This window comes from Gobius niger (assembly GCF_951799975.1).
Source record: "Gobius niger genome assembly, chromosome: 6".
Taxonomy (NCBI): Eukaryota; Metazoa; Chordata; class Actinopteri; order Gobiiformes; family Gobiidae; genus Gobius; species Gobius niger.
The window spans coordinates 17,742,736-17,765,944 of NC_136857.1; the positions used below are offsets into that span (position 1 = coordinate 17,742,736).

Here is a 23,209-nt window from a genome sequence, read left to right on the forward strand (position 1 = left end):
GTCTTGTGTTATGGTAAGCATCTTGGAGGTCAGAGGTTATGGTCATAATGATATACCATCGTATAACATCATTGATTGTTGTAAATGTAAGAATACATCATGAAAATGTTCAGCTAGTGAAGAGGCAGTGCGCTTAAGAAAATAAATTTTCTTGTGATCTCAAGCACTCAAAGTGGATAAACTACAAATGAAATGTCTTGGTCAGTTCAAGTTATTTGCATCAAGGAAAGCCTAATCCCTAATAACTGCATAATGCTGAAGTCTCCCTATACACTCAGTCTAATCAAAACCAGTGGCGCATGCCACATGCACTTTCACTTCAGCTCTCAGATTGAATGGAAAATGAGTCTTGCTTGTCATCTTAAGCACAAAAACATCAAGTAGTCTTTAATGTTTATATGAAAAAAAAAGAAAAGAAAAAAAGAAAAACCTACAAAAAGAGTTTAATTACAATAGTACTGCCATTTAAGAAAATAAATGAATAAATACAAGCTTGATAAATGTACATATTGATATTTGTGCACAAATGAAATGAATACAAATCAAACCCATATTAGCCTAAAAGTGTTGATGTTATCAGTGAGCGCGTTAGATAATCTAATTCCAGTAATCCAGGCGGGTTAAGTGTCTGACGGTGCACTTTTCTCATTCTACAATGACAAACACTCCAGGAATTAGTCCAGTCCATTATTCCTGGTAGACAGCAAACTCTCAGGGATTTAGAGTCCAAGCCACATGAGCAATTCAGACGCATAAGAAAGTGAATAGAAAAGGTCAGAGGCTGCATGAACAGGAGACAGGAAATGAAAATAAGTTCCCGTAGTTGCTCCTATTAAGTCAGTTGGGCTCGTCGATGGGTCTGCGGCAGTACGGACAGCAGCTGTGTTGGAGCACCAGCAGCTCATAGTCCTCACTGTGAAACATCTGCAAAAGTCAAAACACACCGGTATAAAGGTATAGGACTAAAACAGCGTTACAAAGCACAGCCACTAAATGGAGCAACATTTTAGTGTGTGTCTAAACATTCTACCTTGAAGCAGGTGGGGCACATGGTGATGCTCACATCAGGCAACAGGGAACGGAAGTATTCCCAATTGAGGGGTCTAGGCCAGCGTTTGATCAGGACGTCCCGTCTGCTCATGGAGCGCAGCACTGAGCGATTCACCTTCACCGGGACAAACTCTGAGCCCCCCTGCTGTAAATGCACAGATTGTTGGATGCACATTGCACTTTTGCCCATGAAGATAGAGGTTTGGATGATCAACAACCACCTTTTCTTACCTCAAAGGTCATTTTGGCGGTAAAAGGGTCCTCCTCTGACTCACTGAAACTGTCGTCTATTCTTAACGACTGCGGCTCTAATTTGTGCCAGTTAAGGAAAAAGGACAAAATAAATATTTAATTATTAGATTTTTTTAAATGAGGAAATCCTATTTGCTTTATAAATGTACCACTAAGAACCTTTTAAGATTGGAAAGATTGCAACTGTCAATCACTTTCTCCCTGTCTGTGAGATGGGTGTGTTAAATCAGAGCAGGCCTCAGTGCCCTTGAGTCTCTTGGGCTAATGCAGGTTAATCCCCGCTCGGCGGCTACGGCTACGACTCCAAGGGTTAGTGTCATTAAGATGAGACAGGAGAGCCTCACTAACCCTATTAGCTCAAGAGCTAAGATGACTTAGCTCTGACAGCTTACCCACCAGCAAAGAATCGAGGCCAATGCAGACTAAAACTGCTTCTAAGAACTGTCACGAGAAAGACCAGTCACATGGTTCATTTTGGTGATGATCAACTGAAAGTAAGACTACAAAGTGAAATGACAACGAGATACATTGACTTTTCTATTTTTTTGGTGGAGGGAAAAACACAACGTTATATGGAAACATAATTAACAAATTATTTTTTTTTCGTTCTAATGTTTTACTTGAGCATATTTACCACTGCATAAGCGATAATAGTAATAAGCTACATTTTTGGCTACTCTCATTTGAGACCCACCACTCTTGGGACCAACAGAATGCCGGGTAAATAATTCATAATCTCAGTGTGTGGACCATCTGTTATTGTGTGAGTCGGGGATTTGTTGCAGGTGATCAAAGGATACCTCCGCTGCCCGCATTGTGCCACTGTGTGTCCCTCTGATCTGAGGGAGGCACTTCTAGGTCAATGAGAGAGACGGCCTCTTCGTCACCGATGCCCTCTTCCAGGTAAAACTGCACCAGCGGCAACACTTCTGCGAAAGAAAGGCGCTATAGCTGAATTATTGAACATTACAAAGTTGTGCAATATTGTTTGAGTGGCACTGACCATATGAGGAGGCTGAATAGATGAACGGCTGTCTGCAGTTGATGCACACACTTCCCTGGTTGTTCAGCAGAGGGTTGTTGGTGGAGCAGCGGTAACACATCATGCCCTCAATCAGGTCCTGGAGGAAAGCACCCTCAGAGTCAAACTTGAAGTGAATCGTTTAGTGGATATATTTTATTGCGTGTGAATCAAAAATAACTTTCTCTGAACATACTAAACTGAGTAATGTGAAATCAAAAATTTCTCATGATTAAAAATGAGTGCAATACAAAAAGTAGGTCTGATTCAAGACTAGGCCGGAAATAATAAATTAACTGGACCACCTAGGTAACTGAGACTAAACAGTGATTACTATCGGACAGATCATTTTTAAAAACACACACTTAGCACACCTCACTGTCATGGAACGGTTTGGAGCGGATGGTGAGGCTGCCCACTTCCACGGAGTCCTGAAAACGAGAAGGAATGTGCAACTCTTGGAGTTTCTCGTATGAGTACCTGGCGAGCTTATAGGCACCGAGTCTGCGACTCTGTTTAGCCAATGCATACAAGGTGTTCCTGTTCAGTGGTCAAGGGAAAACATGGCGTGCATTATCAATGCTAGTTGAGGCTCTAATTTATGCTGGGATAGCAAAGGCCGAACAAGATTGTCAGGTTTTAGGCTAAATTTGAGAATCAAACACTTACATTTTACCATTCGGGTAAATGTAAATTCATATGTCTGTTCTTCTTTTATACAATTTCTCCCATATTGTATACAGTAAAATTGAACTGAATTGAACTGGCCTCCTGGGATGGTTCTGTGGTACCCCTGACCAGCTCCAAGGCACTCCTTTACTGAGGACAATCTACTTCTTAAAAAAACACATCACAACCAGTGTGACCAATAAATTTGCAAAATAGATTTGATTGCAAAAAAATGTGCAGCCCACCTCAAGAAATCACAAGCTTCGAAATATTGGCTCAAACATAGTAAACTATCGAAACAAGACCAACTGTCTACTATGTTTAGCGATACCTTTCTATTGGGTCAAGAAAGCTTTTACAAGGAAAAATGATGACAGCTTCCCAAATCTCATTCTGCATTAACTTTGATTTCAGCTGTTGCTTATTTTTAGGACTGCCACCGCAGCAAACCATCTGCCTCAAATGTATTACAAAACCATTGTAGATCTGGTTCAGTATTTTTAGGATACCGAGACTTTATCATCATCATCATATAAAGAAGAAAAAAACAAAAACAAAACAGTACATTCCCTCGTGTGCGTAATGAGTAGAGAAATCTTTGCTGAGGCTGCAACACCGAGTCCCACATACCAAACGTAAGAGGCAGTAACTTTTTCACTTGTGCGTGTGCTTTGGGACACGCATGTTCAAGTGCAGAGTGCTATATTTGTATGTAGACAGAGACTGTTTAGAGTGTGGCCCTCTTAGAACAACATGGACAAGTCAATGAGCTGCAGCTGTACTAGCTCTGCACTGGCACTCCTCAATCACTTCAGCTTAACGTCCTCACTCTGCTCCTCTCCGCTCAGTGCTCTCCAGTTCCTCCCACACACACACCCAGTTCTGTTCAACTCCTGATAAATGCATGTTCCTCTATTGTTAGCGCCGCACTTCGGTGACAAATTGTTTAATTGTTCATATTGAGGCCTACATATCTAAGTTTAAGTTTTTAGAGCAACCACCGCTATAGGAGATTCCAGGTGTTCAGCCTGATCTCAGTTACAGATGGACTTTTCTTTCTATTTCCTCTATCAGTGGGGATTTACAGATTTCTTTTTACATTTCTGTTTACATTGACGTCAGACATTCCCAGAGGTTTAGGCTCCATATGTTCCCCATCCTAGGCCCAAAGTTCCAAACAAATGTTTAATGATTATTGTTATAAAGAAGTAAGCGAACCACAATTGCAGCTGTATTTTGTTCCAACCAGAAGGGTGCTCTTCTCCTCTATGTTGACTGTGTGCTTCCATATAAGTTCAGTCTTCAGTCTGATCTAATTAAGCATATTGTGTGGAATTTACACTCATATGTCAGAACAAATCAAAGCATTTGTTTGGATATTGGAGAGTCTGTCTCCCCTTGGCATGGCTTCCACTCTGTCATCAGATCTTTTATTTTTCTCAGCATGGCCAGCTCTTCCTAAACCATTTTGCAACTCTTTAGTTATCAAGTTGTTTACTCTTATTTTTTATTAAAACAAAGGATACACTTTAGAAATGCCAGGGGGTATTTCTTTGGTGAGGTTGTTCAAGAGGAACCTGCAAATGTTGAAAAGAGTTTCTGGCATGTGGGAACTGAAGGGCTCATCCTGAAAATGTAAAGAAGAGAGAAGAAAGTTAAATTCTGTCATTTCTTTTTATGTTTGAATGTCTTATTGTTTCATATTTCAATTGACTTTTGGCATGACAGCCACTATGTAACCCCAAAGTGATCAATCACACAGTGTATACAGTGACTGTCCAGGAGAGTTAAGCTCAGATGTAAAGGTTTTATGTTCTGCTGTTAATCACTGTGATGTCTCTCTATTGCTTTGGGTGTGACCACGGCACAGCCCAAACCTGTAAAAACAAACCAAGGAGACTGACACAGGCCAGCACACCCATAAAGTGCTCTGTTTATTTGTGAAATGTATAAGGTCTGTATGTATAAGTAATAATTATTGTGACACTAGTTTGTTGCCATGGTTATTGGAGAGGTTGTAGGGCGAAATAAATAACCATTTACTTTGGGTTGTGTGTCAATACTTTTTGCAGCGGTTGTTGTTGTCAGTCCCAAGCCTAAATTAATGAAATACAATCATCTTATTTCTTGTGTTTTTTTTTGGCTGACTTCAAGGTGTGGGAACCCAGGGTGCTAAGGGCGCTGTAGCACCCTGGTGGATAGTTTGTGAACTGCAGGCAATATATTTTTTTTATTTTTTTATTAAGTGATGAGTATATAAGATACAAAGTGCACAATTACACAAGTGAGAAGGACACAGGACACAACAGAAGAGACAAATGGGATACACATGGGGAGGAAGTATTACGTGATTGGATGGATAAGTAAAACAGAACTAAATGAAAGGGATATAATCATGTGTGATCATACGTCGTCATTACATTGACACTCCGAGACCCACATCCCCCCCCCTGCAGGCAATATTAATAAACAGGTAATCTGCACAGACAAAGCGTTTTTTTGGGGTACATTTTGTTCCTCAGCATTCCCTAAGGGAAATTACTTCCCACGGCTCTGGGTGACTTCCAACAAATCCTCAAAGCCCCGAGTCATACAAACTTGATTTGACCCTCAACCATCTACGATCGACACAAAAACTATTGCTAGATACGTGCCATATACATCAACACTATAAATGTGTTACTCACCGTGTAGCGTTGAATAGATCTATAGACATGATACAGCTCTGCCAGGTGTTGAAAACGATCGAACTTCCTCAGCATGTCACTGCACTGGTCTCCACTTTCTGATGAACGCATGATGCCGACACATACAAGAAAAAAACAGTGCATTGAATTACAGAGCGCACAAATGTGTCGCTATTTAGTGGATTCTGTTGTGTGTGTGTGTGTGTGTGTGTGTGCGGAGAGCGAGTATGCTGCAAACCTCACCTCGAGCAATGTCCAGGCACTGCATAGAGAGCATCCAGTAATAATAGCCGGCATCATTGAACCTGTTTTCCACCACTGCATTATGGGTAAGCTGCTCCAGGACTTTAACAGCCTCATTCTGGAGCCCTGCCTTGTGAAACGCTGACAGAGGAGGAAAAAAAATACAAAAATGAATGATAGTAAGATGTAGTAGCAAATGCTCTGTGGGGCTGCACAATTGTAGGGAAAGTATCAAATTGTTAGTTTATTTTCCTGTGTTGTAATTAGATCATTTGTTTTGAAAGATTCATTTCACAGTGTGCATTTTAAACAGAGGGAAGACTGAAATATGAGCAGATATAATAAGTTGTAAGAATCAGTTCAAAACATGTTGGCGGAGGTCGAAACTATAGGATTAGCCAAAAATACCATATGGAGACAGGGAAGAGAACACTCTTCGCCCTAAATTATTGCAGTCTTTGCAATTTACTAATTGTAATGTTTCGATTGCGATTAATCTTGCCTCCCTGTCATTCTGAAAACAATAATCATGGACTTATTAAAAATCCACGCCTCCTTGATGTTTTCCCAAGTAATGATTAGTACCAGACATTTTAACGCTGCAATAATTTTGACAACAGCCGCTGTAACTTACCAGTGACAAAGTTTAGCTATGTTTTCATGTGCGTCATCTGGCTTTAAAAAGGTCTACTGCACATGTTCCCATCAGAAGGTAATTAGAAACAGCATCAGGGAGTCGACCCCCTCCGATGACCCGGCCCCAACACACACAGCAGGGGTCAGCATTCATTACCACCACATAATAATCTGCTTACTTAACTATATGAAAAATCCTTTAAGTTCATTTTCTTTTCTTTTCACCACCACCACAAACACACACACCCACTTAGCTCTCCTGCACAAATAAGTGAATTACAACAACCACTTTTACTACAGGGTTTATACAGGTAGCAGGAAGTCCAATTAAATGCTTTTTAATGCAACTTTAATGACCAAATACTATATTTTTTAAATCTGTGCACATTTCATTTCTAAAGATTGTAAACATTCCATCAAACAAAGTAATGTGGGGACATGTTGTTATCCAGAAGCAAATTGGACATAATCTTTCTATTTATTTATTTTTGAGGAAAAAAATGTGTGTCATTTCAGCCAAAACTGCAGCAGACCAGACTTTATGTATTTTTGACAAAGATATGCAGGAAAAACAGTGATGTCGAAGTCATTATTTTCCAAGCAGTTTAGATTTGAAGCCATATCAATGCTTTTTCACCGATTATCTGCCATCTTAGGGTTAGGGTTAGAGTTATTTTCTCCAATTATGTATATGCAAATCTCTAAGCTTATTGATGGGAGAGCTTACAGCTTACAGTACATGCCATTGTGATACCTCATTTGAAAGCCACTACCTTCTAGTTTCTAAAAAATATGTGTAAGATCAGATCAGTGTGAGTGAAACACAACTTACATGACATTTGCCGTTCCAAACCCAAACCCTGACCATAAACCTAAGCCTATCTCCCCAATCGGCGGGACAGTAAATACAAGATGAATGTCCTTTAAGGCCTTAATTTTGGCGCAATTAATTGAATGGCTTTTAATGCTTGTTAATGCCCCGCGGAAACCCTGTACTAAATTTATTTTCACCTACATATGTGGAATAGAGTTCGGGAATGTCCAGAGTTACCATGGAGATCCGCCATCTTTGCAGCTGTTAGCATACATTTCCATAGACTAACATTAGCTAAAAACAGTATAAAAAGTGGAGAAAAAAAGCAGTGGAACGACTCCGTTAGCTGCTGAGATACTGCTGGTAAATACATCTAACTCACTGTGGTCTCCAAGTGTTTAATGTGAACTATAACTCCAGTATTTTAACTTTTATTAAAATCTCCATTAGTTTACAATGGCTGCTAATCCCATAATGCTTAGCGATATGACGTCACATTCCCGAACTCTATTGTACCTGGATAATGTGGATAATGCCATGTTAAAGTGCATAATTATGACATATTTTTTGCTAGGTAACACAATGTGAACAATTTGAACTTATTTACCACACAGAAATAAAGTCAAGTCTATATCAGGCCCATATGGATATTTTCTCACAGCAGATTGTTCAGTAGAAGTGAAAAAACAGCAGTTGTAGCTAGCGCTAGCTGGCTGTTAGCATTAGCACGATGGTAACATGGTGCATCATGCTATTCTCGATACCAATACCGATACCGGTCATTTTTATATGGGTGAATGTATTTCAATCAATATTCATTTCTAAAACTGGTTATTTTATATAATTAATAGGTACATTAAAATGATATTACTTTAACTGGTTAATTATACAATGTTAATGGGAAATTAAATACATAAACAAAGTTTAAAAGTAATACTTTAATGACAAACAGAATCTAAACCAGAATGATATGGCTGGCTTAATTCAATCCCCTGCTCCTGTGGACCGTTTTGGCTCAGAACAAAGATGTAAATTGTTATGTTTAAAATTGCTGCCACGCCTACTTTTTACATATGCAAATTAGTATCGATACTTTTTGCCCAATATCGATACTTAAAAAGTAGCCATTTGGTATCGATATATCGATACTGTGGTATCGATCCGCCCATCCCTACATCATGCTAGCATCCTCCGTTTATTTTATATATATTTATGGACTGTTGAACCACTTTGCTCCTCTCCATGCCTTTGTATCTTTATTTAGTAGAAAACTATATTCATAATTTAGCATTTGTTAAAGTAGTTTTTGAATAATTAGAGAAAGTTTAGATTTTTTTGTATATTGTTTCCCCCTTAACTGTTTTCAAACATGACCATATATGGGCCATTCCAGAGATGCCGTCTGTATGTATGGGAAATGAGTCAAACTGCTATGGAACTTTATCTCTATCTATGCCCAACATTTCTTCCTATAAACTGCTTCTTCACTGAAATAAAATGATAATTGTAAACATCTGATAAGCATTTAAGACTTACAATTTATGTTTTAGAAGTCTATTTACTCATAATAACGTTATCTACATACAACGTACACTATTTAGCTCGAACACACAATCAAAATATATAACCGATAGTGGGCCCCAATACAAAGAGAACTGTCTAGCCTCGTATTACATGTGGAGACAGAGGCCAGGGAAGATTGTCGGGAGGAGGAAATCTGCCTGCTGAGATCATAATTATAAATCTATGAGCTGATTATAACTACGGCCACAGTTGGTAATCATCATCAGGCCGGCTTGTAGTACGGGTGATTACAGCCATACATGCTTGTCCTTCAGTTAACAGGCAATGCTGCTCTTGTCTGCTCTCTCCAGCAAAGAGGATCACGTTTTACAGTGGATACAAGGGATCTCTGGGAAGTAGTGTAAAAATGCCTAGGACCAGAGCTGAAGAGGTTTGATCATTACCACATGTACTTTATAAAACAGCCATGAAAACTTCTGTTTCATGAGAACGTTAAGTAGGACTAGAGATTTGTTATGAAGTTGGCAGTGTAAACAAACATTTCAGGGCCCACTCAAAGCTTTTGTTCTCATGAAACACCAAGCCTTCGGGTATACTTATTTCTAATAAAGCATACAAATTACATTCAAAGTGCACAGACTTTTGTTCATTATTAACAAATTGTATTGTGTAAGGAAGAGATGTAGGTTTTGAAGTTATTGTGCGGAAAAAAGCAAAAACTCACCATTTTGAGCCTCTTCAAAGCGATCATTTTCTGCCAACCACTGAGCGTACGGCACATAGACGTTATTCTTAAACTGTGGGTGTCTCTCCACTGTTGAAAAGGCCTACACAAACAGGGATGCAACAGACACCATTAGTGAAATGCCCCGAGCAATTACAAATGACCTGTGACCACTTGTCGATGAAGTAGTTTTGTTTGAAAGTTAAAGTGGTACACATAACTTCCTATTTTACAATTGTAATGACCTAAGCCCATTTTCATTCTTCCCACAGGTTCAGTCCTTTAGCAGTTTGAATGACAGGCTAAAGGAGTCAGCGGAGTGGCCAGCGGACAAGAGCTGCAGACCTGTCACAGTGATGGATAATACTAAATGTCCTGTAGCCACGTCTGGGCCAAGAAATACACGTATTTCATACTAAAAACACGGACGAGTGCCTCTCGACTTTGACTCCTAAGCCTTTAATGAAATCCTGTTATTTATCAAACAGTGGGTGTAGTAAATAGCATCCATATGGCCACTTCTGTAACTTAGTCTCTGCTCTGGTGTTCCTTATAGTCCATCTCCCACTGAGAAACACATAAAACACAACTCTCTGTGTGCTTTATCCGAGTGCTCCGAAGGACTGAATCAAGAAAGAGATGGCTTAACTTTATGTGTGTCAATATATCTCTTTAATCTGTATTTCTTTTACTAAGAATGGAATTTATCTGTGAATGAATACAGGGTAAAGGTACAGGGTAAAGTTGTTGTGGTTTCACTGCTTTTTCAGTCATTAGGTAAAATACAAAGCAATTTGGGGAGATTTGGCATGTTTTTAGTTTCGGTAAGGGTCTTTTTCCATTTAATCTCTACATTAACAGCAAATATGAACAAAACTGGTGTTAACTTAAAGCCACAACATTCCAGATAATATTTGGGCCTTTGTCACAAGATCAACAAAACCACCACAGAACCCCATAGATAAACAAACAGCGATGCCGGACATGCTCCTAATGGTCCGCCAGACTCAGACAAGGCCCTCTTCTAAGTGAAGCGACATAACTGATCTAGGATGAAGACAAACAAACCAGGATCGGGGTTTAACAGTATGCCTTTCGGTACATTGTTTTTTCTTCTACTTAACTTAAAAAGGCATAATCTGCTGCTTGCAAGAAAAAACAACAACAACGTATTTTCCGGACTATAAGTCACACTTTTTTTCATAGTTTGGCTGGGGATGCGACTTGTACTCCGGTGCGACTGATATATCAAAATATATAATTTCACACTGACAGCCGCTAGAGGGCGCTCTAGGCTTGTGTACCAGTATCTGCTACTAATGTAACACTGAAAAAAAAAAAAAACGCTGATCAAGCAGCAGACAAAAAGTGGCATATGAGAGAAACTTGTGAGGGACTGTCGAAGCGTAGGTCACTCTTACTGCAATGAAAAAAACAAAAAAAGCTAATCGTGAGCTAAAAGCTCGATGACCGCAGCTAGAGGAACGAGTTTGCAAATGGGAGCTTGAACAACGTGCTGCTTGGAGAGGCTTGTCAACAGTGTAGTTAGCCTCAAAGCCCAGGTAGTTGCCAAGGCTGGTGCGACTTATACTTCGGAGCGACTTATATATGCGTTTTTCTACTTCATAATGCATTTTTTGGCTGGTACAACTAATAATCCAGAAAATACGGTACTCCTGAATACCACGATAGGAACCGCGTGAATGCCAGAGCGCTGCTAGCAACTATACTTTCTTGCATAGCTTTGCAAAAACTGCGATGTAACTTATAACAAACTTCACCATGTTTTAGCACAGTGTAATATAGCCCTGTACAGATAATATTTATATTATAGTCTCTCGAGGTTCTATATAAGTCATGAGGAGTGGAGCAGGTGTGCCGCTCATGTACAGAACTGTGTCAGACCTCGTCCCAGTGCCGGGTTTCCACATGCAGCTGCACCAGCGCCTGCAAGTCCCCCATCTTCGAGTAGGTCTCCGAGGCATAGCCGTGGTGCTGCAGCTTCTTGAAGTAGTATGCACACTTTGCCAGTGGTTCACGGTCAGCTTTGTCCAATTTACGAGCTAAGGCTATTAACCTGTAGAGAGGAAATGGATGAGCACACCTGTTTATTGGTATAATGGAGCTTAAAAATGAATTATCCACATTCTCTCTATGAAGGAATCTGGGACATTATTCACAGTGAGAGAAAAAAAAAAGGCTATGTCGCTTTAAGGCCAGAGTACAGCCTATAAATTGTGCCTAGTTACAAACAAAATAAATACAATCAAGATTTTCCAATACCTGAGGTCATTTTATTCACTCCCAATAATGTGTTGTTCCCTTTACTTTTTCACCTGTCTCTGCTTTCACTCACATGTCAAAATGTATCCTTTATTATTTATACTTTAGGGAGAGAAACATATGTTCCGGATATAAGCAATATCAGTTCATGGTTGTAAAAACTCAGATGGCTTTAGTCAGCGCGTATCTAGTTTTACACATGCTCATGAAATTTGCTTCTCCCCGCTCCCTCTGAGTTGTATTAGCTAATAGATTTAATGTGCTGTAATTTGAATAATTATAGTTTGGGGATGTTAAATGGATGCTAATTCACATCCTCAATTAGATTCATTTACATTTAAAATTATGGAAAGATGTATACAAGACACCCACATGTCTGCCCAGCCATTCTCCCCGATAATCTCAATGGCTTTTAGATGCTCTCCAGCTGATAGGTACATCTCCGCTGCTGCTCGGGGCTCCTTGCTGCTCTTGGCCCAGTCTGCCTGTTTGGTTATCAGGTCCCGGGAGCTTTTTGGATCGGTCCCTCCGACGTATTCCTGCAAAACACACACAGATTATTTCTCCATCAAATCACTTTTAACTGGGTCAGATGCAGTATATTAGGCACCAAGTGAAAATTATACTTAGTGCTATTGTGAATTGCTCTTATGTCTAGATCTGATCGACGTAATGTTGTACATTGAACTATGACAAATAATGCTCTTTACCTTATGATACTTTACTAATGACAAGGGTTTTTTGTTGATTGTTTTAAGACCCACAATTTGGGTTGCAAGTCCTTTATGGGCCAAAAGAAGGTTTGCACATGACATGCCCATATGTAGTGAGTTAAAGAAGGTAAAACTGCAAGAAGTATTTGCACTAGTATTTTAACTAGCAGGAGAGCATACTATACTTTAAAACGGGCTCAAATGATCCTGGCTTTAAGCAATGGGGATCTTTAGGAGTAAAAAATGAATGAATTATTGGTGAATTATTTAGTGACCATTTTTTATGTCTTTCCAGCAACTAACTGTGTGTGCCATTAATGCAAAAATAATAAAAAGATGACTAATTTTAAAAAGAGTACATACTAAACACCTAACCATTAAATATATTGCCTATAGTAAGACTGACAAAAGTGATGAGGGCTACAAGTTTAATCCAAGAATCTACACAAATTCAGCTCTTACGAGTGTAAGACCAGTGACCAGTGATTCACAAGGGGAGACTGACCAATGTGATGTATGAAGCGTGAGAAATAAGGTAGTACAAAGTGATATGATTCACCAGCGGAGGCAGTGTGTAAGGAAGTTTAGCTGAGATAGTCATAAACATAGTGTGGCAAGTCAAGTAGGTCATAGTAGTGGGGCCTCTGCTGTTCAAGCCATCCTCACTAAAACAAATAACGTGTGTAACCAGATGTCTATACGACCACATAAATATACATCAGCCACATCAATGATACAGTAGAATCTGATGCAAACAAAAACAAACCATGACTGTGTATTTATAGTAATGAAAACAATAAATGATCAAAGTATCTTCCTACACAGGCAACAAAGTAGTTTCTAAGGTCCATATTAGAGCGGTCATGACTTCAGTTGTGGCTTCAACATTATGCACTATAACCATATTAACATTTATAAACATTTTGTTTATATTTATTTGTGCCTTTTATATTGCTATTCATGGCACATGAATTCAAGATTAATAAAGTTATATCTTATCTTTTCTTATTAAGAAGAAATTATATATTCATATTACAGAGGTTGTTATTTCTGATGATCACAAAATATCTCTATAAGAGTCTACTGATCAAAAGACACACAAACGTGGCTATTCCAGTCATATAGATGAAAGACTGGCATTAAGGGAAGTAAAGGGGGTTGGGGATGCTTTGTAAAGCCCCTTGTAGGGCCCCAACTTGGCATCAGAGCGCTCAGTGAGGAAAAACACATGTTCTTTAGCCCTAAAAACATGCAAGTCCTTTAGTCCATATTGATACTGAGGTTACACATACATGAGGGATGGCTGTTTTACCTTGGCAAACTCAAACATTCGCAGGTCTGTGTACATGCTCAGGGCCCTGGATTCTTGGTTGCTGCGTTTGTAGAGATTGGCCGCCTCATGGAATTTCCCCTGGTTGGCAAAGACGTCTGCCAGAAACAACTCATTGTCGCTCTCACCCCGCTTCTTCCTCTCCTGCACATCAGTCAAACAACACCAACATGTACACAGAAAACAGCAGTGCCATATGTGAAAAATGCTATCATGAGAATCCATTGGGCAAAAGGTACAGAAGTGCACAGAATTTTCACATTCTACACTGAACTGTGTAGAAGATGTTTGTATATGTCCAGGGAAATAAAGGAGAAGGAACAAACATATTTGACAATGCACATTTAAAGGATCATAGACTGTTTGAAAGCATTATTCCATAAAACCAGATATTGCAGTGGTAGGCAAAGGTAAACGGAAACGGACAAGTGGAAGAAAATGGATGGATGGATGGATGGATGGATGGATGGATGGATGGATAGAAGATTGAATATGAACGCAGTATATTTACCTCAATAGTGTTAATGAGCTCCAGGTAGCGCAGGTCTCTTATTCGAATGAAGGCCTGGACACAAAACATTCAAATGAATAAGAATGTTTATTAGAATACTTAAGTATAAACAATGCTAACACATTGAGTGCCGCGCTGTTTTGGGGATATATCTGTTGAGTGCCAAAAATCCAGACCATTTTTCATGATATTTGTAGCACCACAGCATATTCTATGTTATAGCTATGGACACATGCTAGGGCTCGAGAAACTAAGCTCTCCATAGGTGAAAACAGTTTAATTCTCCCCGCCTCAGTTCCTGAGAAATCCAAAGCTAAACAGAAGCCAGTTTAATCAAAATAACAGCTTTTTTTCTAGATTCGGAGATAATTAGGGTCTAATGCAACTCTCTCCTTTCTGATCAAATCCTCTCCAACTCTTTCCTCTCTGGACGGCCGCTGCTTTGTCAAACGGGCTCCAGAGAGCGCGAGAGAAATGTCGGGTTTACAGCTGTTTGCTACGCAACGCCCCCGCGGACTAAAAAAAAAGAGAAGAAATGCAACAGCTAATATATATATAAAATGTCCAGATCATGACTCTTCACAAGTTTTTGATCGTCATTTATTTCACTTCTGTTCATCACAGCGCTACCAAAATCACACATAAGGTGTATTCGAGTGTCTAGTTTCGTAATAAATAAAAAAAACAGCAAAAAAAAGGTTTTTCCGTTTTGGCACTCAATATGTTAATAATATAAACCATGAACATAGCCTTAAATTGGTTATCTCTTTTTTGAATTGTACATTATTCTTTTGTATTAATCTTTTTTACATGAATTTCTTTCTCTCTGTCTCAGCTCAATGATCATTGCTGCTGATCAGTATGATTTGTGCACATCGACTGACCTTTTTAGCAGTATCAAAGTCAAGTCCCTCCAGGGCTTCTGTGGCCAAATCTCGCCAGTCGCTGTCTGTCACACCCAGACAGGCGATCTGATAGGCCTCCTTAAACATCTTCTTCTCAAGATATTGGTACATGGGGGCGGACTGTCAAAAATGCAGTGAAAAAAACACATGATAATCAATTAGGGGCAAAGCTCTCTTAACAAAGAAATATCCACACAACCTAAATCAATAATGTGTTTAAAAACAGTTCAATTTAAATGCAATCCACACATGGATTTTCTGTATTTCAACTGTTTTAGTTTATGAGTTGACAAGCTTCTGAAAGCACTACGCTGTAGTCATTCATTCATTCATTCATTCATTCATTCCATACTCCATGGTGGTACACCATTGTAGCCACAACTGCCCTGGATGGGAGAGAGCCAAAAGGCCCCTTCGACCATCATCAACCATTCACTCACAAACTACACTCACACAAGGGTCTTCCCAACTTTCCGGTCATGAGACAACCCGCTCCACAATCTCTGCATTTCTGATGCCGGAAAAATATTGTGTATGGAATCTATACACTATATTGAAATGATTGCACTTTCCCCACAGTGTCTTAATTTGTTTGTTTATCTTGCACAAGTACCTGAGGCACCTCCACTGCAGACATAGAGTAAACATGAAGACAAAAGATCTTGGAGCCATTGTAGCCAACCACAAAGCCCTGCATCTTCTGCTGGTGAACTGGAAAGTTGCTGGCCTTGATGTTAAGGTACCCATTGCCAGAGAAGCACAACATGTCCTCACACTGGGTGTTCCATGCCACGCTGTTAGCATTAGGCTCCTGCAGAAGAGAGGGAGTGAGTAAACAAAGAAGGATTAAAAGTCACTGCCAAGCACAGAGCTGCAAGAATATATTTCCATGTACTACAGTTACATGACATGTTTTGGTCCATTGAAAAACCCATGAAGTCTTTTCACTTACCTGAAAAAGCAGTTCTTTATTATGAATGTCATAAACCAGAAGAGTGTTGTGTTCATCTACTACAGCCAATTTGTTGCGTGAGGCACTCATGTCCAAGCAGCGAACGGATGTGGATAACTTCAATAATGTGATGGGGAATGGGTTGTCTACAAAAATCTTCAAAATCTGACCAACGAAAAAAACAATAAACCAATATTAAAGAAATCTCAGCAAATTTCCTGAAGTTGACATTAATGCTATTTTCTACTGCCTCAGTCTAATGTTTTTATTTTTGTCTAAAAATATATGAGGCATGCCCCAGTTACAGCATTCTGAATGTTTTTTTTTTTCTCATATCATGCTGCCATGGATTAAATAAGGGCAGATCCATCTACAATTTGAACTTGATGGATGAATTTAGGACAAGTTGAAACACCATGGTGAATTGATTTTGTAGACCTGGCTTTTAATACAAACTTTTTAGAAGAAAACCAATCTCTGTTCAAATTTCCCCACACTCACAGCTCCATTCTTTAGCCCGACGAGAAGGCCCTCTCTGCCAGGCGGTCCACCAATCACTTTGATGTAGCGGATCAGAGATTCCATCACCCATTCTTTTTCTCTGACACTGGTAAAGGACAGACACTGCAGTCGCTTCTCCTGCACGGCACAAGATGAAACATTCAAGCCAATTTAACTTAGCCTGTACTTACTTACAATTCTGAGTTCCATTCTACATGTGATCGGTGATTTGCTGGGTTAAATTTAAGATTGCCTCCAGACAACAATTAGCGCATAGGTGACCAACCCTTGATAATTCATCATGAGGTAGTAAGTAGGCATTGTCTTACAGAGTGCCTAAAACAAATAAGGTTAGGTACCCCCCTTGGCTTAACTGAGGGCATTTTCTTTGGTTTTTACCCTAATATAAAAGCTTCTCGACTGGAGAGTCCCTTAATTTGAAATACAAAAAGTCATGTTTTTGTCACTTTTTTTGTAGTGTTTTCGTCATGTTTTTGTCATTTTTTTGTAGTGTTTACGTCATTTTTTGTCATTTTTTTGTAGTGTTTACGTCATGTTTTTGTCACGTTTGTTGTTGAGTTATTGTCATGTTTTTGTCACTATTTTGATGCTCTGTTGTGGGAGTTTTGTTGCTTTATCATCACCCTTTAGTTTATTTTTTGTCGCTTTTCCACTGTGTTAGTGTTGCTTTTCTTGCCTGCTTTTGTTACTCTTTTGCTCTTTTTGGTCACTTTTTGGCTGCATTTTCAGCCTCATTTACATTGGAATTTTGACTTTTTTTTTAAGAAGCTTAAAGATTTAGGTAAAGCCAATCGGGAGAAAATGTGCTCCGTTCAGGTGGGGGTTAAGAGCTTAATGAGTCTGTAACTGAATTTTGAAAGTTTTACACTGTTTAATTTAGCTGTTTTTTCAGGTGCATAATGAGTGTACGTGACATGGACGCACTTTTGAAAACATAAATGTGGTAAAGAATCTCTGAGGTTTAGATAAGATAAGACTGCAAACTGGAAACAGAGCTGGAACAAAAACGTACATTAAAAAAATAAAATAAAACCTGTGTTATGGCTGCTCCTGGTGCCTAATAGTAATACATACCGACAAGTAGAGGAGGAAAAATCCCAGAGACCCTGACAGGTTCAACAGTCTGTGGTCCTGCCCTTCAGCCGACTGTCTAACTTTATCTATTTTAAATAGCGCTCAGAGAGAAGAGGGCAACTGAGCCTGCATACCACATGCACAGCTGCATTTTACTTTCAAAATAGACAAGAACATCTGGAGAACTAGCTAATTCTCGATAACATCTCTTCTGACTTTGGTTGGGAAAGAGAAAACCGCTATTTCTCGGGTGTTTTACTGTTCCAAGTGTGAGCAGTTAATCAGTGTTAAGAAGTAAAATGTGATGAACAGAGTCGAAAAGCTGAATTAGTGCTGCATGTATGATTTATGAATGAACATTCTAGAACATAAATAAAGTGAATTTGTGTCAATGTGTTATAATGCATCTGGGCCTCACCTGACACAAGATGATATGCTGGGAGCAGACAACTAACAAGTTGCATTCAAACTTTCTGCCTATTTTCTCCTTGATGCGGTAGTGCATGTCTGTGGAGTCGTCTGAGTACAGTTCGTAGATGAAGATCTTCTCAGGAAGCTGGATTGCAAGACGATTTCTGTAGATGGCAATCTTTTTTACTAACTCCCGACACCTGATTCTCACTAAAAACAAAGGAGAAGTTATTGTTTTGGTAAAAATATTTTGAAAAAGAGAATAGTTTTATGTAATTCTTATAATCCATGCATCTAAAGCACATGTGTCAAACACGCGGCCCGCGGGCCGGATTTGGCCAGCAATATGATTTAAGACGGCCCCTGATAAGTAGAACATAAATTCTGCCCATTCCTGTGTGGAGTTAGGATTTTGTAAGGAAATAACCAGTATATTACAGCCACGACAGGGAAACTTAAATTTAAAAAAAAAGGGAAAGAATTCCACACGTGTCCAGCAGAGGGCACTGACATAATAAGAGATAGGATATAAACAACACATTATAGCCAAGCGGTAAATGGTCAGTCTTCTTGGCAGCTGTGGCTACAATGGTAGCTACCACAGAGTGTGGAGTGAATAAATAATGACTACAGTGTATTTTGAGAAACTTGTGAGACAGGCTTGTAAAGCGTGATACAAGTGTAATCTGTTATTATCATTTATTATTATTATTTTGACCAAATCAGCACTATTTTAAAATCCTATTGGAAAAATGTTTTCTCAATAGTGTTTTCCTGTGTAAATTCAGAATTAAATAAATTCAGAAATTCAGCCCACAACCCAAATGATTTCGACACCTGATCTAAAGAGACAAGTCCGAGCTAGGTATACCAAAATATGACCACTACTACAGTACTAATGGTTACATGAGGCCAAGTGTATACACAAGGAAGACTACTGTTGTTATTCAAAATGTGACTGAAAGCCAAAGTACAGTGACCAAATGCAATGATACCTTTTTGTTCTGTGATTAGATGCTGCACAATAACATCAGTCATGTTGTCTCTGTAAGCGTAGCGATCTTTGTAAAGACCATGAACTGTACTGAAGATAAGCTGGTAGCAAGTGATGGTCCCATCTTGGCAGCCTAACACCTACAAGAGAGATAGCAATGCAGTTAAGGAAAAAACACTGGATCAGGTATCTGATGCAGAACCGATACCAATACTTTATCCAGTGAATCTGGGTATGCTCATTTGAAAGGCTCTTAGCATATGAAATTCAGTTGCAGAACCCTTCACTTAAGTTTTAAAGTTCAGACAATGTTCACTGTTGAGGTCTGAGGTTTTCAAGTTTCAAGTTGCATGTTTAATTATCAGATCACCTTAGGTTGAAAGTTGAAAGTCACAAAACATATTAATGCTTCGGGAGTCGGACGTAGTCATAACACTCTTTATCCCACAAACAGTGAGGATTACATCAGTTTTTTGGATACATGTTTAAGTGTGGACCTACCACATAGTTGGACTCAGGTCTGACGCCACACGTCCACACCCATGAGTTCTGCTCTCCAATGGAGCCCAGTCGAACTCCATCTTTGGTGTAAAGAGACGCCTGTTTGTCAGAGCCCCCCATCACTATGTACTCGCCCTTTGAGAAGTAACTGACACAACAGGGGTCGTAGTTGAGGCTCCTGTCTTTTCCAATCTAAGCAAAGCAAATGCAAACCCGTCAAAAATATATTAGTATCTCTTAGGTAAAATCCAAGAAGCAGTGTTTACTAAGTGTTGAAGTGAAAACTGTGCTCTGAATTGCTTTCTTTGTGCACAGTCCATTTGCACTACATTACATCAAGCCTATTAACTAAAAGCATCCACTACTTGGCTATGTAATAACATGGCTGGTAATCTGCAATACACACTCGCTAGTAGAAACAAAAGAATGTTTTATAAAATAGTACACGCGACAAAATGGACCTTAACTTACTGGCAAAATAATGAACTGTGCACATTTGTCCGTAATTACCTTAATGCCAAAGGCTATTGTTGAAAAGGAAGTGTAGTAAAAGCACCATTAAAACATAGCGGGATCCTTTCACTGTGTTGTGAGTTAGTTACACCTTTATGGAGCAGTGCAGCAGGAAACATTCAGAGATTCCCTAATTTCATTCAGCTTTTCTTCGCCCCGTAATGGATAAATGTGCCTTAAATTTTAGTAGCAAACGCTTTATAATAACCTGTTTCCCACTGAGCTGATAGAAGGACAGCTTCTGGCCCCAGTCTGCCACAGCCAAGATGTCATTGTGCTCATCCCTGAGGGAAAATAAAGAATGATATAGAATAAATACAGTGCAATAAAAATTTAAACCGATATTTATAACACACATTTCTGTGCTTTGGTTTCTTGAGGCCACCCAAGAGACAATCTATACATTGGTTGATACTGCCACCTATTGTCCAGATTTAAAACAGGCATTCCATCATTTTAACTATACATAAGCTTAGTGGTTCTCAAACTGTGGTACTCATCAGCAATTTTAGACTTTGTTGATTTAATTATTCATTTTGTTAAGAAATTTTTCAGTAATGCATTTTAATTTGGCGTTTTTCTGGTTTTGACATCACTGCAGGACATCTTACTGTAAGGGCTATTTTAGGCCCTTTTTAGACCGGGTTAAGGCCTGATTTGGTCTTGATCTTGATCTAGGCCTGGTGGTATTTGGAAGGACAAATATTTGGTTTGAAAAGTTTCAGAACCCCTGGCTTAAGGTAAAATGCCTTGCAGCCAGTACTTGTGAAATGAAATCTTAACTTAAGTTAATTAAAACTAACTTGGAGGGATTCCAGGCTATAGACCAGATGGGAGAGGAGGACCCTCCTGGACGCTCTATCTTAACCTTTTCCTCTCCATTCTTGTTGCGAATGCTAATGACTCCATTCATCATACCAAGGGCAAGGTACTGGCCATCATTTGTCCACCTAAATAAAAATAAAAAGAGAAAAGCAACTCCAATAGAGTCCCATGAAAACACACAGAGACAACAACTCAAAAAGACAAGTACAGAGTAACATTGCTCACCCACAACATGTAATTTTACTGTTAACTTTATGTTTGTTAACAGATTTTTGTTCGGGTGACCACAGGCCTGGAAAACACAGACACAACAGTCAGTCTCTATGTAGACATGGACACATTAATACAAAGATCCTGATTTACCAAAGTCACCGGTGGAGCACGATGCGAGTTGGTGAGTGACCGGATTATATGCAAGGCACTGGATTGAATCATTATGCCTGTCAATGTGAAAAAAAAAAAAAAAACATATATTTGTGTTGAAAATCACTCTACTGATGTGATACAATACAGAAAAAGCTCAACTTACGTGTATTTCAAAATGCCCTCAAGTTTAGATGTCCAGATAATAATGCTTTTATCTGCTGATCCTGAGGCAAACCTCTTGCCTGAAAAATGTTACGGACATAACCTAATATAGCAGTAGTTGTATACCAATGCACTACAATGGATTTGGATAAAACAAAAAGAGTCATACCATCTTTGGCATATGCTACACAGTATACCGTGTCTTTGTGTCCCTTTAATGGTGGGTGAATTGTTCCATCCACAGCATCAAAAACCTGGAAGGAACTCATACAAAACATAATTAATATTTGAAATTAATGTTTGATGCATTTTGTCCTAAGAGAAGTGAAAGATCTTACAAGAACTCGCTTTCCTGCTGCAACAATAAGTTGGGTGCCATCTGGCTTGAAAGCAAGGTCATATACACTGCAAAACAGTCCAATCAAGCACTATTAGCTATATGTAACGACAGAAAGATCAATGGTTGGCATCAACTCATCCATGTTTGAAACCAAAGCAACATTTCAGCAAAATCTCTGAATTATAAACACATTTTTGAAGTCAAAGGTAAAGATAGTCAGCGGAGTAAACAATATTAATTACCTGGTTAACGATATGAAAACAATGGTGTGAGGAGTAACAAATGTACGAAATCAGACGTATGGCCATTGCATTGACTGGTATGTACAAAATCTATTCAAACAGTGCTTCAACATTGTGGCACAAAAGCATGACTTACTATTTTTGCACACCTCTGCCACCTCTTACGTGTGCCGAGTTTACCACAAAGCCAGTATTTACACAAAACATGTATTTATTTATTTATGGCCCATCAATAAAAGCTCAAATGTGCAGGCTAACAGAGCTAGCTACCTAACCGGGCTAACTTTAGTTTACATAGCAACCGCGGTTACTAACGCGACCCAAGCAGAAGCCTCACCACTGATCCCGCACAGGCTCCTTCCATGCCAACACGGCTCTCATTTCCACTTTTTAGGAGATCATGGGGGAGAAACTTTGTAATGAAATTGACAGCGTACAGCTTTTCTGGGTTGCACTTGATAGTCGCCGTTTCTTATTTTGTCATTTCAGCTTCACACCGTTCACACAGTGCGCACACTGCGCAGACTCAGACCACTTCACTTCCTGTTTTGATGTGACGAGCAAAGCCATGGGGAGGCGGGCGTGTTATCGTTTACTCAACGGAGGAAGGCAACCCAATTATTTATCTTTAACCTGTTCGTGCTTTGTGGTGAAGTCAATCACGCTTTTGGTGTTTGACAGAGAACCGTATCAAATAGCAACAAGAACCTCAACGATTCATCATTTTGAGGTGTGTAGCTTTTTAGCAATTGTCCTACAGATCAGACCCGACCAACCAAAACACTATCTTATCTTATCGTATTTACTTTTACTTCACTTTACCCAAATATATTTAAAGTACATTATTGGTGTGTTTATCTTGCTCTTGTCATTGCAGCTATAACTTATACATGAAACTACTGTGCAACAGAACCGACAACTTGAACTCCATAGTCATCGTTTCTA

General features: G+C 39.2%; 1 protein-coding gene across 1 annotated transcript; it reads right to left on the reverse strand.

Annotated features, from left to right (window-relative positions):
• Nucleotides 1–472: 472 nt before the first annotated feature.
• On the reverse strand, nucleotides 473–22,931 carry ift122 (intraflagellar transport 122 homolog (Chlamydomonas)). The gene is made up of 29 exons (XM_079557761.1): nucleotides 22,602–22,931; nucleotides 22,021–22,087; nucleotides 21,852–21,936; nucleotides 21,684–21,762; nucleotides 21,518–21,594; nucleotides 21,380–21,446; nucleotides 21,133–21,279; nucleotides 20,538–20,613; nucleotides 19,817–20,008; nucleotides 19,317–19,455; nucleotides 18,329–18,531; nucleotides 16,816–16,953; nucleotides 16,315–16,479; nucleotides 15,976–16,173; nucleotides 15,342–15,482; nucleotides 14,458–14,511; nucleotides 13,929–14,090; nucleotides 12,276–12,442; nucleotides 11,526–11,697; nucleotides 9,621–9,723; nucleotides 5,923–6,063; nucleotides 5,680–5,777; nucleotides 4,519–4,619; nucleotides 2,698–2,863; nucleotides 2,306–2,423; nucleotides 2,103–2,231; nucleotides 1,282–1,358; nucleotides 1,031–1,195; nucleotides 473–924 (listed from the first exon to the last, which is right to left on the reverse strand). Exons 1-29 carry the CDS (start codon nucleotides 22,643–22,645, stop codon nucleotides 838–840), a joined length of 3,558 nt encoding a protein of 1,185 aa, XP_079413887.1. The 5' UTR covers nucleotides 22,646–22,931; the 3' UTR covers nucleotides 473–837.
• Nucleotides 22,932–23,209: the final 278 nt, after the last annotated feature.